The following is a 19499-nucleotide window of genomic DNA, read 5'->3' as shown; positions in this document are numbered from 1 at the left end:
AAAAATTTGAATTAGACAATTTTATTCATTTTAGGTGAATTAACAATAAACATTTAGAGATTTGTAAATATGTAAGGATGGAATACGATGGAATATATATGTACATATATGTATATGCGAAATCTTAATCAAATTTGGTTGAACAAAAATATGTTTACAAAACACATTTTAGCAAGAGGACGAAGTAATTTTTGCAACGATTTTTTTGCTTGATTTCAATGGAAAGATTTAGTTTTCGTTGATTTAGTATATTCGTATAGATAACAATATGAGTCTCAACATCTTTACTGAAATCAATTTAATACGCATAGATATGTACAAATGTATTTATATTTTCATAGATAATGCTAAGAAATAGTCAGTCAAAACTGTAATGCAATTGTGACAAGGGAAGGAGGGGGGGGCTCTCAAGTACCAAAAATTAGCGTCTCCATAATAAAAAAATATTTTTTATTTTATAAACAGTGATTTATATGTACAAATATTCACGTAAATTGGGTTCGAATTTATAACATTTTTTGATATATGTACATATACATACATATGTATATTAAAAATTCCGGATTTATTTATAAATTTATTAATATTTTTTTTAATAATTGTCATTTTATACTATATTTTTTATTTGACAGGTTATAGGCTAGCTTTCAATTGTATATAAGTATATCACAAAGAATTAAAATGATTTTAATCAAAAAATGTTTGTATAACATTAAAGAGAATTTTCGCTATAATGATAGATAAAAATGTCAAAATCTTATTGGAAAAAAAAGATATGCTAAAAATAAAAGTTTCTATAGATAAGCTTGCATCGCGCAGATACATATGTATGTACATATATGTATGTATATCATTGGCGTGCCGTAAAAATCTCCCTATTTTTGTTGCACAGCCAAATTACGTGTGCCCGAGTAGGATACATTGGGACTAGGTATGACGTCACGTATCACGTTGTATCCTGCACGCGCACGCGTAAGTATGGCTGTGCGACATAAACGGGGAGATTTTCACCACACGCCACTGATACATATATACATACATACATAGTTTTCCAAAAACGACGTCTATTGGAAATAAACAAGTAAAGCGACGCTTAATGGCGGTAAATTATGTATGATTAATGTTATTATTTTAAATAGCGTTATTATATTTTTATTATATAGGTATATATAGGAATTCGCGTAAATAATTTTCATTCTAGAATGAACTGCTTATTATCAATTGATTAAATGTCGCGGGTTGAGCGAGCTCGGTGCGGACGTGTGTTTGTGTGTTGTCCCGATAAGTATGTAGAATTTTGTGTTAAATTGGAGCTAAAGAGGAGGTGCTGCGATGAGTATTTAGCTCTTCTGGCGCCTCGCAAGTTAGTACATATTCAGAATCATTACCTATGCTTGATTTCATATTTTTTTCAAATGGAATTTAAATTTATAATATTTTCATATTTACATAATTACCCACATGATTTCGATCACATTTCTTTTGATAATAATTTATTATTAACGTCGATTGATTTATTAATGATAGTATTGATAATATTTAACGTTGAATTATTTCATATTTAATATTGAGTGTTGAATGGTTATATTTCAATGTTGAATTATTTCATAATTGATTATTTTATATTGAGTGTGAATTTTATTTAATGTTGATAATTTAATATATTGGATACTTGTACTCAACGTTAACGTCATTGTTTGGTACTAATTTCATAAATATTATGATTGTGAATAAAATGTCAATATATGTAAATATATCATAAATGGAAACACACGTCCGTCCGCACGGAGTAATTACTAAGCTCAGAGCAGAGCTCCATGCAACCGCTCAGGTCCCCAAGTTGCAAATAGGGGAACGACTCTTGTAGTCAACTGCCATGGCGACATGGTGGTCCTGGACAAGGAGCGCTGAGATAAGAGTGGTGATGAGTGAATCCGTGGTAAGTTTCACTCTATAAAATGTCACACAACACTATGACGGTCTCAGGTCAGCGGCGAGTAAGTGCCGCCGCTTAACAAAAGCACAACCTGGTTTTGAAAGGTACCGTAACACCTTTCATAGAGAAGGAAACTCCATAAAAAATTCCCTGGCAGTGGGCAGCAGCTCTGTCAGTACCATCCACGGCGGAAGTATATGCAATATACTAAAACGTCAAAAGATGGAAGATTCAAAGCGACGTGGCAGCCACTCAATCGGTTTGAATTCTGCGGAGCAGAAGGTTTGGGGAAAACTACTGTGCTCTCATATCCCTAGTATAACCACCATGAAGAGAAAACCTAAAACCACGGCCCCGAGTCTCCGGCGTCCCTTCAATGGGACAGGGGTGCTAAGAATCCCCGGACTCAAAGTGGTGAACATACGAAAAATTGGTACATGGAACGTTAGGACCATGTATCAAGCAGGTAAAATTGAAAATCTGCAAATAGAAATGAAAAAAAACCAAATACAGATGCTCGGCATAAGCGAAGCTAGATGGCCTGGAGCAGGAAAAACGATGCATTGCAATGGATATACGACTTACTACTCGGGATCGCTTGACGGCACTCATAAGAATGGTGTTGCTGTGATTCTGGAAGACGACATCAGTAAAAGTGTGAGAAACTTTATTCCGTTATCTGAACGAGTCATGATGATACAATTAGCAGGAAAACCTATAAATGTTAACATAATACAAGTGTATGCCCCCACTTTCGATAAAGAAGAAAATGAGATTGAAGAATTTTATCAACAAATCAAAGAATTGATGACATATACGAAAAAACATGATGTTAACATTATAATGGGAGATTTCAACGCCAAAGTTGGAGACGAAGAAACAATGGGTATAACTGGTCGCTTCGGACTTGGAGAAAGAAATGAGAGAGGAGACAGACTAGTTCAGTTTTGCCAGGAAGAGCAGTATGTTATCTTGAATACTTTCTTTAAGCTACCTAAAAGAAGATTATACACATGGAAATCCCCAATGGACTGTCCTGATAATATTGTGCGAAACCAAATTGACATTATTTTGATAAACAGTAGATTTAAAAATAGTATAAAATCGGTGAAAACCTACCCTGGTGCAGACGTGGCATCCGATCATAATCTACTTTGTGGGAAATTGAAGATAAGACTGAAAAAGATTTTAAGAGCATCAAAACCTAAACCAAAATTGGATTTAGAGCTGCTTAAAAATCTTACGATCCACGAACAATTTACAAAAGATCTCAATAAAAATTTTAAACAAAAATGTATTGAAGAAAATAGTAATGTAAACTTAAAGTGGGAAGGTATGAAATCAGCAATGACCCAATCTGGGAAAAAGTTTCTTGAAACAAATCAAATAATTAATAAAAAACAACCTTGGATGACGGATGAAATTATACATTTAATGGAAGAACGTAGAAAACACAAACATAATAATCCAACACAATATAAAAATATTCACCGCCAAATTCATAGGAAAATTAAAGAAATCAAAGAAAAATGGATGGAAAATAAATGTAACGAAATTGAAAAATTACAAGAAAAACACGACGAATTTAACGTACATAAAAAACTAAAAGAAGCAACAGGATCATTCAGAAAAAAAGATTTTATACTCCTTAGGAATAAAAATGGAAAAATCATTTTAAATATGGATGAGAAGAAATCAGAATAGACCGAGTACACAAAATTGCTCTTTAAAGACAATAGAGAAACCGGAGGGCATATTGAAGATCCAGAAACGGGACCATATATATTGAAATCCGAAGTGGAACATGCTATAAAACTAGCAAAGAGTCGGAAAGCCACTGGACCGGATCTGATTCCTGCCGAATTTCTCAAGTTATTGGACGACGATAACATAGAAGATCTAACAAAACTCTTCAATAAAATATATTTATCAGGCGAAGTACCTAGCGATTGGTTACAATCCATATTTATCCCGTTGCCCAAAAAGAGTAACGCGAGGACGTGTAGCGACTTCAGAATAATTAGCCTAATGAGTCACACATTGAAGATCCTACTAAAGATAATACAGGGCAGAATTTACTCACGGTGTGAAGAGGCGATTAGCAGAGAGCAGTTTGGGTTCAGACAAGGCTTGGGTACCCGAGAGGCCCTTTTCTGTATGAAAACACTACTCCAAAGATGCAGAGAAGTCCGTAAACCTGTGCACATCTGCTATATAGACTTTGAAAAGGCCTTTGACCGTGTTCAACACGCTCGCCTGATGGAAACATTAAAAAATATTGGCCTGGATGAGAGAGATGTCAGATTGCTACGAAATATTTATTGGAATCAGACTACAGTAGTACGTGTCGATGATCAATTCACTGATGAGATTCCTATAGAACGGGGCGTCAGGCGAGGATGCATCCTATCACCTACTCTTTTTAACACCTACACCGAATCCATCTTCCACGATGCTCTCCAAGAGGCGGAGGGCATCAAGGTGGGCGGCGAGACGATCACCAATATAAGATATGCTGATGACACGGCACTAGTCGCTGAAAATTTAGCAGACTTGCAAAGATCTCTAGACCGTGTACATCAAGAAAGCAATCGAAGAGGTCTGCGCATAAATCTAAAGAAGACAAAATTTATGATAGTAGATAGAATGCAAACAGACACCGGGAATCTAACCTTGGATGGAGAGGTGATAGAAAGAGTAAAAAGATTCAAATACCTGGGTACCTGGCTGAATGAAGAGATGGACCCAGATGAAGATCTAAGAATCCGCATCGAGATGGCTAGAACAGCATTTGTAAAAATGAAGGCGGCGCTTACAAACAAGCATCTCAATCTTCATACGCGGTTGAGATTCGCGAAGAGCTACGTCTGGACAGTATTACTACACGGATGTGAGACGTGGACTCTGAAAACCAAGATGATCAGCCGCATTGAAGCTTTTGAGATGTGGGTCTATAGGCGTATGCTGAAGATTCCGTGGACCAAAAAGATATCAAACGAAGCTGTCCTCGGCATGATGGGGAGAGGCAGGGAACTTGTTTCTGTCATCAAGCGGAGAAAGATGGAGTACCTCGGACACATAATAAGGGGTCCAAAATACGAATTTATCCGTTTGATAACCATGGGGAAAATAGAAGGAAAAAAATGGATTGGCAGGAAAAAGTTATCTTGGCTTCCAAACATGCGCATGTGGACCGATATGAGCGCCGAAGAACTGTTCCGAGCCGCTGAAGACCGATGCGGATATATTCAAATAATCGACGAGGTGGTCGCCAACGTCCGGATGCGGACAAGGCATTAACAAGAAGAAGAAATGAGGGCACCTTATTGAAAATACATTTTAAGATATTTACATAAAAAAATATTCGTATTATATAAATATTTTTGACGATTAATGGATTATTTCGTACATTGTGATAGTGCAAACGACAATCGTTGCCATGAAAATCGCGAATACGGAATATCTGGAACACGAATTCTCGTTAGTATGATAGTTGACGAGGGCAACTCTCTCGAATTTTTGAGTGCCAGATGTTCCGTGATCCAGATTTTAGTGACGTGCACGAGATCACTTTGTGCGCAATAATCACAGAACCATTTTTGATGGGCATTTTAAACTTCGCTTAAGGAGAGTACAAAGTTTAGGTACGGTCACCGTTTGCAAATACATATACAGTTTGGTGATTATTCCTCAAAAAGCGACCTCGCGCAAGTCACTAAAATCTCAATCACGAAACATCTGGCACCCAGAAACTCTATCAATCGAAAGCTATCTACGCCAAATTTTAGTTTCAGGCAGACAGGCAGACCCCAATGCGTCTCCCTAGATAATTAATTACAAACATTAGAAAAAAAAATTATTACATAAATCACTGTACTTCGAGAGGCTGAAAAACACGAAATTAACAATTAATTTATTAAGTAATTAATTAATTCATCGATATATTTATGGATTTAGACTTGTACATAAATTTTTACATATTGTGCATAAATCAAATTCAGATATTTGTGACAGCAGGTAGGATGATTTTTGCCAATTTGAGGAACCGTTTCAACAACAACAAAATCAAATAAATTGACAAACTCTGATAAGAAACGATCGACTCGGAGTCACAAATATCCAAGTCTAACCAGCAGTATTAAAGATTAGTACGGGATTGAACCCAGTAATCTTTCGTTGCTAAACATAAACGCAACCACCGAGCCATGCTGCTGGCTATACTTTTGTATAAATATTGTACTAACGAGAATTCGACTGCCAGATGTTCCGTGATCGAGACTTTAGTGACTTGTGCGTTTATCCGTTTATCAGGTTTGGCGATTACATCCCAAATGTGAATCGCTACTAGGACAACCGCCGCTACGAAAATCTCGTAAAAAAAAATTTACTGAGTAATATTTAGGCATTTTTCTACACGGCACTCTTTCTGTACGGTGATTTTCGTAGCGGCGGTTATCCTCGGAGCGATTCACACTTGGGATGTAACCCATTTACCCAGTGGTGTCACCCTAATGGTTTCCACAGGTTTCCGGAAACCCGTTGTTAAAAATCAAAAGTTTCCGGAAACCCGTTATTTAATCCAAAAATTCATATAATTTTTGTCAAAAACTATACAATTCTTGAAAATTTAATGAACTTTCATGTAATAGTGTCTTGGACGAAATAAAATGTATAATATTATTTATATTTTCAAAATAATTTTATTGAAAAAAAAATTGGAAACCCGTTGTTCCAAAATTGGGGTGACACCACTGCATTTACCTATATGTACATATGGGGTCTACCTCACGGGCCCGAATGTGAAACGCCCGAAAACGCAAATATTGGAAGGCAAAGATTGAAAATCGAAAGATCTTAAGTCAAAAGACAAAAAAAGGGTGCATGGTAAATGGTAAATACTGACTTAATTTGCGCGAGCAGGATACAACAGGAACAAGAGGAACAGGTTTTTCCTCCCGTATTCTGCGCGCGCACATTAAACAAGGCTGTATGACAAAAAGAGAGATAATTTCACCACATGCCATTCATATATATTATTCCAGAGTGACCTAAATTTCTATGTTCATATCGACTCTGTGTGTTGCTTTGCCTCACGAATGCTTGGGTTTGTCTTTCGTAATTCTCGACACTACCATAATCCCGCTGTTTTGAGGTTGCTGTACAATGCTCTAGTTAGGAGTATCTTGGAATACGCCTCTATGATCTGGAATCCTTACACTAAGTCTCTATCTGTGAAGCTTGAACTTGTCCAAAGACGATTTCTCAGACTGCTTTATAAGGAGCAATATGGGATTTACCCATACTTATTTCCTTCAAAATTCGTCATGGGTATGGTCGGCTACACTTCTCTTGACCAAAGGAGGAATATTGCCCTCATCAAGTTCTTGTTTTCCATATTTAGAGGCTGTATCTCCTGTCCGTCTATCCTGGCTGAGTTGGGCCTTCATGCTCCAGAGAGTGTGATATGGACCCGCCATCGTCCCCTTTTTCACACTCCTTTGGCTAGAACTGTGGGATTTAGGTATTCTCCCATTCCTCGCGGTCTCCGTTTCTTAAATTCACTGGATGGTGCCATTGACATCTCTGCACCACTTCCTAATTTATGGAGGTCGCGACCACTTAGAAAGGTTGAGTTAGTGTTTTTAATTATGATTTCATGTTTTATTTAGTTATCTTTTCCTTATTTAATTTGTATATGTATTTGTATATATAATTTTTTTATTTAACTTGTATTTTTTCTTTTTGTACTTCTTAACCTTTTTAGCACACTCATCGCTTTGGAGCAATCTGTTAGACGAGTGTGCTTGATTAATTGATTTTAAAATAAAATAAAATAAAATAAAATATATACATAGTACCGTTTACCATGCACCCTTCTTTTTTGATCTTTCGATTTGTGATCTTTGCCTTGCGATATTTGCGTTTTCTGGCGTTTCACATTCGGGCCCGTGAGGGAGACCGGTACATATGAACTAACATTAAAATTTTAGATCAATTTAAAAACTACAAATGTTGACATTAAAATTACAAGTTTATTTTTAATTTTATATTATTGATTCAATAAATATTTTAGGCGCGTTTAATTAACCATTACACGCATTTTATTTTCAGGTGAGAGGGCAAAATCGAGTGCACGGCCATGGCCGTACTCAACGTTGTTAGGGGAGGGCCAACACATCACTGAGGCGCTCCACTTGGCCGCGCGCTGCTGACGTCGCGCCACGTGCCCGCACGCACTACCATGAGCCTTCAACACGGCACCGTCAAACAGGTGAGCGAACGCCCCCTTCGCCCCCCAACGCCTCCGCCCCACCCCACACCACCACAAAATACCATCGCACGTGAACATTTGCAAAAATGCCCGACTTTCGAATTCAGCGTGCTCAGCCCAAATCATGAATGAAAGCATCCCCCCATCCCCCTGCAAATGCCACGCTTCACTCCCCGGCCTCCCCCCGTCTTGATCAAACCGCATTTCGCAAGGGCGTACTTCACGCTTGGTCTTCCATATGACGAACCCCCACTTATCTAGTCGAAAGGAGGTCGCAGCCCCCTTGTCTCCACCTGTAGATGTTCCTTTTGAATCCCTCATACCAACTTCTCATACAAACTTTTGCTACGAATGATTTGATTGCACTATTGATGTAACACACAGTGGAAATAGCTTAACGCGAAATCTACAGTGTGGAATTAAAACGAATGTCCTTTCATTCAAATTTAACAGTTAGACTTGACTCCAAATCTGGTTTTGAAGAATGCCACACATTTAATTTTTTAATAGAAACAAAGCAATCTTTTTGAAATGCAACATCATCTCATGTCAAGTCTTCTTTCTTCCGAAATATCATTCATACTAATCGTTTCAATGTTAAAAGACTTCCATTATTATATTTACCGTTCTGTTGAATAAAGTCAATTATTAGAACAAAATTCTAACTTCAAACTTTCATTCACATTTCCGATGTTTGAAGAATTACCCACTTTGCATTTTACTTTCACCATTTTATACGGAGCAATTTCTAATAAGTAAAGCTTTGAAATGATAGAAATGAATATAAGTTAGAGGCGATTAAAAATAATTGATATCCGCAAGTCTATATACAGCAGTACAAAATGAGAACATTTTAATTTACAAGAAATTCTAAAATACATACATTTATGCAGTACAATAGCCAGAACCAAGTCACTTAAGTTACGGTAATATTTTTTAATCAAAAAATAATTCACATTGTATGAGCTTTTTATATGCTTACATTACATTTCGAACTAAAATTATTTAGAAAATCCAATAGAAAACAGGTATAAAAGTTGTAGCCAATCCAAACAAACTCACTACCCTAGATAACTACCGCCTAGGATTTCGAGTTTTGTAAAGGTGTGTTTAGTCTCTAATATATAAGTATAATAATGAATGTAAACAAGAAATAAATCTATTAACGAATCTTCTTCATTGTTGTTAAAATGTAATGCTCACAATCTAAATGCCAAGCCACAATTTAAAATACTCGGCAGTTAAAGATTTCCATTGGGTAACTCTACTATGGTTATAAATTCAGAAATTCCGGTGTAAACCAGTCTTTATAAACATTGACACGGATTAGATGACCCATGTTCAATGCGTTTTTTTTTTCAATGCTACCAGAAAAGGTTTAGCGGGTAGTATTCTTGTTTATTTTTTACATACTCAAAAAATAACGCCTGTCGGCGTATTTCAGGCTTATGGACTCGTTAGTAAAACGCCGATCGGTGTTCGTCAGCATTCAAAAGGTTAAATATGTACATATGTGAGATAAAAAATGGAATACATAAGTGAGAAGTATGACTAAGAGTAGTGAATATAGTGGAGAGATTGAAATGACAATTGGCAAGTCACGTAGTTAGAAGAATGGACAAAAATGCTAAAATGGTACTCGAGATAATATAAAAGGATGAAAGAAAGACCGCAAAGATGAGTAGACGAAATTTAAAAAAATGTGTGGGTGAGGTGGATGAGAGTTGCTCAAAACATGGACGAAAAGAAGCGTGTTGGAGAAGTCTTCATCCAGTGGTAGATGGTGAATGGCTATAAATGGTGGTGTATAAAAAATGCTATAGATAAATTGATAATATAAGGAAAATGCATTTAAAATGGTCTCAAGGATGATTTCTTATTTAGTAAAAGCTAAAACCAGCTCATTTCTCCTAGATAGTATAAAAAATGCATTGAACATGGTTTTGAAGAAGATTTCTTCCTTGGTAAAAAAACTAGTACTAGCTCCCTTCTCCTAGATAGTTTAAAAATTGCAGAGGATTTATTCGATGTCTGCGTTATTTCCGTCATGACCTTACTATCTTTTCATCATATTTTTTCCTTATATTCTTTTCAATTTTTAAATATACTCTATTTTGGTCTAAAAATACAGCATTGAATCTGATAAAATACATTTGAAAGTCATTGTCAAAATCGCATTATCTAATGTAAAAATAGTCACTTGCATTATCTGAATTGGATTTAAGTTGGGAAATCATTTGCGAAAAATTTATCAGCTGCAATTAATTGTCAAATAATGTGTTTTAAATACATATTATACTAAAAACAGCAAAATTTTGCATATATTAAAATGGAAAAATTACCTACATATAATTTTTGATTTTTCACTATAAATTATTGTCAGTGTCCAAAAAATTTCTGGAAAATATAAATAAAAATTCAATTCAACGCTTTTTTTTAAAAACATTAAAGGTGTCTTCACTATCAATGTTTGATTTAATTGTAGCCACGTCTACGAAAGGCGACATTTTTTAGAATGCCTTTTGCTGATGTGTTAAGTCGGAGATATAATTTGCATAGTTTGCACGGTGCAGATGCTCTCTCCAGAAACCAAATTGACAGTCTCTACTGCAACTGTCGCCTTTGATGATCCCTTGACCCCATTACAATGATTTATCCATTCATAGAGATTCGCTTTCCTCACTGCATTGCTTTGTGATAGCCTCAATAATATCGGGTTTTTTCACCCCAATTTAATGGCAAATTCACCATCGCTAATAAAACAAGTCTCGAAGATTGCATAGCTTTTTATTTACAAACAACCACTTTTTACAAGATTTTTTTAACACACTAGATATCTACATATATATATTATCTTATAACTTATCACACATATTTCGAATGTTTTAAAATATAACATTGAACAACAGTAATTTCCTTTGTTTTAAGTCGATTAATTTTTTTTCTCATAACGTTTAGGCACATTATTACTTACTATATAGCTGGTTAGATTTATCTGCCTTCGTAGCTCCGGTTTTAGAGCTTAGACTTGTTGTGTCCTGATTGAATTTCTCCTGATAGTTCTTAGTCATTGACGAGGCAGCGAAACTTCGTTTTATGTTGATGAATGAAACAGAACATCAAACATTCTACTATATTATTGTATAGCATATGTGAATAAACGTTGTGCTTTTTTTTTTAAATACTTACATATATACCTCAACTTCCTAGACTTGGTGATAAATTTGTGGTTGATGCTAACCACCGAGAGGTGCCCGAGCTCAAGTCCCGAATTGATCTTGATTGATATGAATTTATTTCTGTATTTCTGCAGGCCTGCTGGTCAGACTTGGATGTTTTTGACTGCAAGTCGATCGTTTCCTGTCAGAGTTTGCCAATTTATCTGATTTTATTGTTGTAACGGTTCCTCATCGATTGACAAAATCCATCCTACCATGCCATCGGGAAAATATAAATTAAAAAAAAAGACCTAAATTATATAAAAAATGCTTATCATCGTTTCCAATTTGCTTATCAATTGATTTTTTCTTCCATTTTTATAGTCGCCTGTGTTTATTCTATCAAAGTGACGTTTAAATATGATCAATGCAATAAAAAAATAATTAAATCGTTTGTTTTTTATTCAATACTCTATTATTTTTTGCAGGTATTGTCAGGAGATTCAGTTAAAATCTGGGGTGCACCCCGAGCTGATGGACCTCCTGCCGAGAGACAGTTGAGCCTTCTTGGAATCATAGCTCCGAAGTTGGCTCGTCGTCCGACCAACAATGAGTTAGTATTAGGTAGCTTATTATTACATTGCTGTAATGTTTGAGCAATTTTCACTAACGTTTCACTGTTTTTCTCAGTACTAAGACGGTCACAAAAGAGGAGGCATGGGCGTGGGAGGCTCGTGAGTTCTTACGTAAGAAATTGGTTGGGAAAGATATTTCCTTTACGGCCGAAAAGATTCCGAACGGCAACTTGGAGAAAGGCACCGTCTACCTTGGCAAGGATAACACCGGGGAGAACATCAACGAGCTTATGGTCAGTGAGGGTCTCGTCACCATTCGAGGTGATCCCAAATTGCCAGAAATCGCCAACCTCTTGAAATGCGAGGAAGCTGCCAAGGCTCATGGCAAAGGTCGACATGGCACAGCTCAAGTAAATATTTCATAATTTGTATGCATGTACATAGATATGTAGGTATTTAAAAATAATAATGAATCAAATTATGTGTTTCTGTTTAGAAAACTGTACGCGAAGTGCATTGGACGCACGATAGAGACGTCAGCAAATACAATTATCGTCCATTGAAAGCTATTATTGAGCACGTAAGAGACGGATCTACAGTAAGGGCGTTTATTATGCCTGAAGATAATAACAATTATTACTACATAACCCTCATGATATCTGGAATAAGAGTGAGTTTGAATTTAATAATATGTTTATGCGCTTAATCAACTCGAGTGTGGTATGGCACATTAGATAATTACATTATTTGTATTTAGTGCTCATCGAACAAGTCCGACAAAGACGGTGAACAAAAAGACGATGCTGCCGATCAGCAGAATGAAGCCAGGTACTGCGTGGAGAGACATTTACTGCAACGAGACTGTAATATCATATTGATGACGATGAATAACAATAACTTCATTGGTTCGATTGTTCATCCGTGCGGAAACATCGCCGAATTACTCTTAAGAAGAGGCTTTGCACGATGCGTTGAATGGTCACTGACTTACACGAAAACTGGTAAGTAATTAGATGCTTTGATTTTTTTTTTTTTTGTATATTATGCGTATGTACGTTTTGAAAACATTAGTTTTTTTTTTGTTATGAAATTTTCAGATATTACTGCCCTCCGAGAAGCAGAAAAGTTTGCTCAAGAAAGACGCATTGGCATGTGGAAAAACTATGTGCCGTCAGCACCAGCTATTCCGATTAAGGATAAAGAATTTTTGGGATTGGTTATCGAAGTAATGAACGGTGATTCCTTTGCTGTGAAGCAACAGAACGGTAGCATCAAAAAACTGTTCTTGTCCAGTATCCGACCTCCTAAAGAAAAGTGAGTATTTCTATAGAAACTTTTAGGATTTTAGAATGTTAAAAATTGTGGGTGTATTTTTTGTTCTAACTTTATTTTATTAGGTCTGCTGACGAAGATGGCAAAGCTGCCCAAAGGCCAAGAGGTTTCAGACCATTGTATGACATTCCATGGATGTTCGAAGCGAGAGAAACTATGAGGAAAGCATTGATTGGTAAACGAGTGAATGTGTCTATTGATTATATCCAACCAGCAAGAGAAAATTTGCCAGAGAAAACTTGCTGCACGGTCACTGTTGGAAAGACGTATGTATTCGAATATATATATATATATATATATATATATGTTTATTTAATTTTTATTGTATTTGCTTGATTTTTATATATATTTTTCATTTTAGAAACATTGCATTGGATTTGGTTTCTAAGGGATTAGCTTACGTTGTTCGTCATCGTACCGATGATGATCAAAGAAGTGCCGCATACAACGCTCTACTCGAGGCTGAAATGAAAGCTCAAAAGTCTGCTGTCGGTGTGTATAGCAAAAAAGAATACACCCTCAGAAAGGTTCCTAACATCAGCGCCGAACCCAATTTGGCCAAGAGCAATTTGCAAACTTTGATGAGACATCCAAAACAGGAGGCCGTCGTCGAATTCGTAACCAGTGGATCCCGTTTGAGACTCTTCATTTCGAAAGACTCCTGTTTGATTACATTCCTGCTTGGCGGAATTAGCTGTCCGCGTGGTGCAAGACCGAGCATCAACGGTGGTGCGATGCAAGGAGCTGAGCCGTTTGGAGAGGAAGCTCTGAACTTCACAAAAGAAAAGTGCATGCAGCGCGAAGTCAACATCACCGTCGAGAGTATGGACAAAGCAGGTGGCTTCATCGGTTTTCTATGGATCGATGATGTGAATCTTTCCGTGGCATTGGTCAAGGAAGGTTTGGCTACCGTTCATTCCACAGCCGAACGCTCCGAACATAAAAACGCTCTTAAAGCTGCTGAAAACTACGCGAAACAGCACAAGCTAAATATATGGAAAGATTACGTCGAAACACCTAAGGATGAAGAACACGCCAACGAGGAGAGAGTAATCGAGAGAAAAATCAACTTGGAAAAAGTCGTCGTCACTGAAGTTTCTTCAGAAGGCAGATTTTTCGCCCAACACACCGAACAGGGTCCAAAATTAGAAACATTGATGAGCAAGCTTCACCAAGACTTCAGCTCCGACCCACCACTACCCGGCGCATACACTCCGAAGAAGGGCGATCTTTGCGCGGCACGTTTCAGCTTCGACAGCCAATGGTATCGGGCCAAAATCGAAAAAGTCCAAGGCACCAATGTTTCAGTACTCTACATCGATTTCGGAAACCGCGAAGTCAGTATTACAAACGCACAATAAACCTCATAATTGTAATTCATCACTTTATCGCATTGTCTTATTATTACAGGTGATTCACCCGTCTAGTTGCGCCGCACTCCCATCGTCTTTCATTACTGACAAGCCGTACGCTACCGAATATACCTTGGCGTGCATCGCACTGCCGAATGACAGTGATCACCGAGACATGGCCATCAAGGCCCTCACTCAGGATCTACTCAACCAGACGCTGCTGTTGAACGTCGAGAGCAGAAGTCACATTCCTGAGGTGACCCTGATGGATACGTCGAACAACGACATTGTCAAAAACCTCATCTCTGAAGGGTTGCTGATGGTGCAGAGCCGTCCCGATAGACGGCTCCAGAAAATCATCAACGAATACAAAACTGCTCAAGAGGTTGCCAAGAAGGCCCGTCTCGCGATCTGGGAGTACGGAGACATCACCGAAGATGATGCTTAAAAACGGTTGAATCAAGAAAACGTTTTTTGAGTACGTTCATGCGTGGTTTTTTTATCATATGAACATTGAATTTACTTGAATTTCTGTATTTTTACAATACAAAAATACACTTATTTTTAAAATAATTATAAAATTTGTTATGGTTTCTTTCTTAATATAGATTACAATTTATAAAAAAAAACTTCCGATATCATTTTAGTTTTTCTTTAAAGACATTTGATAAAACTCTATGAGTAATCCCCGTATTTTCATGTATTATGGAATATTATGGCGACTATTGAAATTCTTGGTGTTGGTAATAAATTGCTAGCGTAATCCTTTATGTATGTATGTTATGAGAAAATATTGTTTTGCGTATTTTATGCGAAATCGATTTCAAATATATGATTTTATTTATCTGAAAATCATTGAAACACTAAATTAGTTATCAATTTTTGGGTTGTATTTATAAACACAGTTTAATACCTTTAACAGTTTATCCTATATATACATATGTATATGATGGTTCTTTTTTATATATCCGATAAATAATTTTGTTAAGGGATTTCACTGTGTATTCTAATAAAGTTGACTAGTAGAATAATAAAAATTTGCTTTGCGGTGTGCAAATGACGATTGCTGTGCGATGACTTCAACGAAACTTGCAATGCGAAAGTCATTTTTTTCCATCTAATAGCGCATCTGTAAACACATTCATAAATACTCTTTTTTTTAATTTAATATCTTTTAAGTTGTTTTCCATATATTTTATTTACATGTTTAAACGCATTGAAATAAATGAATTAACCTTATTTTTACTTATAGCAAATCAACTGTCCTTGATACTGTAAATTCAATATTGATTTGATACCAATTATATTTGCTACATATAAATATTTGGACTTTTTATTTTCGCTTACTTTCCGACGTGCGATTCCTTTTCCCGTTCCTCAAACATTTGCGGTGTGATTTGATTTAAATTTATTTCCGTGTGCGAATGTTGTATGAAGCGTGCGCTTCTTATATCTGCTGCTATGTTTTAACTTTGATCCAAAATCAGATACGTATGCATAATAAAAAGTCAATTTTATGATACACTACAGATTAAAATGTATTTCAAATGATATTATCCTGTACTTTATACATTTTATTTTCACACAATCTGCCTGATTTATTTCATGAATGAACATATATGGCAAAAAAATTATAAATATCTCTGAACTGACCAGTGATTGTATTAAAAATAGATTAAATTTGATGTATATTATATTTAATTTTAATAAGGTAAACAAATTATGATGAAATTCAAGCAATACAAAAACTATAGATGAGATTTATAAAGCGATACTAACACACAACTCGTCAAAAGACTTCATATTGCAATTTGCTTCTTTTTTTTTATTATATTATGTATGGAATATGTTCGTAGGATGTTCAAAAGGTTCCTGGAAAGTGGTTACAATTCGTAAACTGATTGCTGTGTTTATAATTGGTGCAAGCGTTCTTTTTGAGACTTGTTTTTATCAGATGTTTGCTGTTACGTTATAGACATTATCATTGCATTTGCGAACATGGATTTGAAAACCACTCTTATGATTGAATAGATTGTTTTAATGCGGGTTGAGAGGACAGGCGAGACTGTTAGCTTCAACTTTGGAAGAAAATATCCACGCTGTGGAGACTAATGAAGAGTGATAGCCGAGTAATGATATATCAGACTCGATACATATCTATGGTACGGTTCTAAAACATGAGCTAAATCTAAACAAGCTTTCATTCTAATGGATGCTGAAAAGTTTGAGCGCTTAACTTAATTTGCTATTTTTATTTACATACATTTTCCAAGGACTTGTTGAACGCCTCTTACACGTACATATATAGAAGAATGATGTATTTTTTCGTTCATATCTGCTTATACGAATACTATTCGATGTGTATTTTTGTATATTAAACGTTTCATTATCACGCTTATCTTGAACTTTCCTATTCACGTAAACGTGATGAGTACACAATTTTTGCTGTGCCGAAAAGATCCAACACACTTGAATGACACTTTGACGAATGTAACTTTGAGAATCGCCTTTTTATCAATATGTATGTATTGAAGTTGTTCAATTGGATACAATCAAGTGATACTGCGCTGATTGAGATGTTATTTGTGTGGGTTAGACCTTTTCTGCAGAGCTGCATTCAATTCGTTTTGATTGCTGATGTGTACATTATCCGTGCATACGTGATATACTTTTGCGATTTTGATTTCCTTGGGTCACAATTACGATAAGTGACCACGGGAAGATCTCGGCGGAAGAGTATGTGTCTTTCAAATAAGTCAGTGTTTATAATCTCAATTTGAAGTGATAGCCATTGCAATGTACTGTTTAAATAAACTGGCAAAGTAAATCAAACCACAACCTGTGCAATTTTTTGTATTATATTTTTGTTTTTAACAATCAAATATATGTCTAATATAATGAGTACAGTTTTGAAACATGTTAATTTTTTTTTTATTTTGAATGAAGCAAATTTGTGATATTTTAATTTTTTGTTATTGTTTATTATAAACGAAAAGCAATACAAGTGCATATATAAAATTGTAATAATAAAAAAATCAACACAAACGAACTAAGACGATGACAATTTGAATGAAATCAGTCATGATTGATTGTGTAGGTGATTTTGTTTAATCGTTTTTGTTCGACGAACTATGGGCTGATATTCTTTTTTTGTATACGTATAAATACATATTAGGGTTCTCTTTTTTATAGAGGCTGAACTGATGTATGTATTCGATACTTGCGTGTAAAATTCTGGACATTCTCAAGAATGACATATTGTGTTAAATGTATTTTATTTAATTAAGCAACCTGTCAAATGTGATATATACAGAGATAAAAAATAATGCTTATTACATACTTCTATGAATTTCTATTTTTTTAGAAATCAAATAAAAATCAAATGCAAAAATTCTAAATTTCTTTATTTTCATCTCAAAACACCATTCAATAATATCACATAAAGATTTCATAATAAAATGGCATTCAGTATACATATGCATGTATCATAAGTGGAACTTAAGCTTAAGTCGTTGCGATTCAAATATTTTAATCACGAATTATTAATAGAAATTCATACATCAACTATGAATTTGATTATGTAAATTGATGGAATCGCACATAATTTATTTTATCATTATTAATGCGATATTTATGTTATTTTATTTCTTCCAAGTCTCAATGTGTACATATTTTTAGTGGGTGTTTTTTCTATCCTTGTATTATTTTCTATAGTTTCCTTTGGATATTAAATTTCTAAACAAATTGATGATGCAACTTCTTAATCGATTATTATTTACAGATTTTGGTACCTGAAATATAGACAAAGGCAATTGTATTTTCATTTTCTTTTTCCTGCAAACATTGTCACATTGTATATTTTACCTAACATATGTATGTATTTTTGTCAGTAGCGGCTTGTGAGATTTCATAGTGGGGGGGGCTGCAGAGATTATTCAGGCTGTAGTAGCTCGGTTACCAAACCGTTGATCGAATGAAAACAAAAATAGCTTGAATATGTACTATACTGGGAGGCTACAGCCCCGCAGCCCATGTGGACGACAAAAATAGCATGCATTTATGCATTTTTACTGTATTGGGAGGCTGCAGCTCCACAGCCCATATGGACAAGCCGCCACTGATGTTTGTACATATGTATATATACTTACAATCTATCTTTTATTGTAATATTTGGATCAAAGATTGGCAATGAATTAACAACACACATTTTGTCTTCTATAACAAAATTTTCTTCAGTTCTAAACCCATTTTTTGTCCACACTAATATATTTTTATTATTTCAATCCGATTTTCTGCTTTTTTGGCGAACTTTTAATATATAATTTTAGTGATTCTTAAAATGTATATGCATACATATGTATAAGAAAATTATTTAAATTCCGAAAGATTCATGAATATATTTGCATTTATATATGAAAATTCGACCAGTTTCCGATGCTATTACTGCAGTGCAATTTCTGATTTGAAATATTTGAATAGTCGAACTCTTTATTCTCGTATTATACAAGTTACATTTAAGACATTCTTGTAGTTACATTTAAGACATTTCTTAGTTCAGATTCATCATTTAAAATATTTTGAAGTATAAATTTTGATCATAAAATAGATAAGGCAAGTATTGAGACACCTGCTTTGTATACGAGGAAAAGGAATGGGGTTTGTATTATTATTATTTTTTTATTAATATCGATGGATTTTTAGATAAAAGCCATATCGCATGTGAAGTTCATATTCATGCATGTATAGGTTATGTGCATAAAGTGACATCTTTGGCCGTAGCGCCTGCAATAATCACCATTTGATTAAAGATTTGGAAGTTTTGATAGTAAACACGAATACGAAACACCTCTTCGTGATATTTTTACTTTATCTGTT

The 19499-nt window shown here is 35.2% G+C and overlaps 1 protein-coding gene across 1 annotated transcript; it reads left to right on the top strand.

Moving 5' to 3' along the window:
- The first annotated feature begins 1227 nt into the window (after nt 1-1227).
- Nucleotides 1228-18434, top strand: Tudor-SN (Staphylococcal nuclease domain-containing protein 1). Its single transcript, XM_077446090.1, has 10 exons — nt 1228-1363; nt 8048-8207; nt 11854-11978; nt 12056-12350; nt 12437-12610; nt 12698-12941; nt 13038-13254; nt 13338-13538; nt 13634-14609; nt 14683-18434. The coding sequence occupies exons 2-10, from the start codon at nt 8178-8180 to the stop codon at nt 15070-15072; spliced, it is 2652 nt and encodes an 883-aa protein (XP_077302216.1). The 5' UTR covers nt 1228-1363; nt 8048-8177; the 3' UTR covers nt 15073-18434.
- The last annotated feature ends 1065 nt before the right edge of the window (nt 18435-19499 follow it).

Source organism: Arctopsyche grandis, chromosome 2 (assembly GCF_051622035.1).
Source record: "Arctopsyche grandis isolate Sample6627 chromosome 2, ASM5162203v2, whole genome shotgun sequence".
Classification (NCBI taxonomy): domain Eukaryota; kingdom Metazoa; phylum Arthropoda; class Insecta; order Trichoptera; family Hydropsychidae; genus Arctopsyche; species Arctopsyche grandis.
Note: the sequence above shows the minus strand (reverse complement) of the source record. Positions and strands in the feature narration are given on the sequence as shown.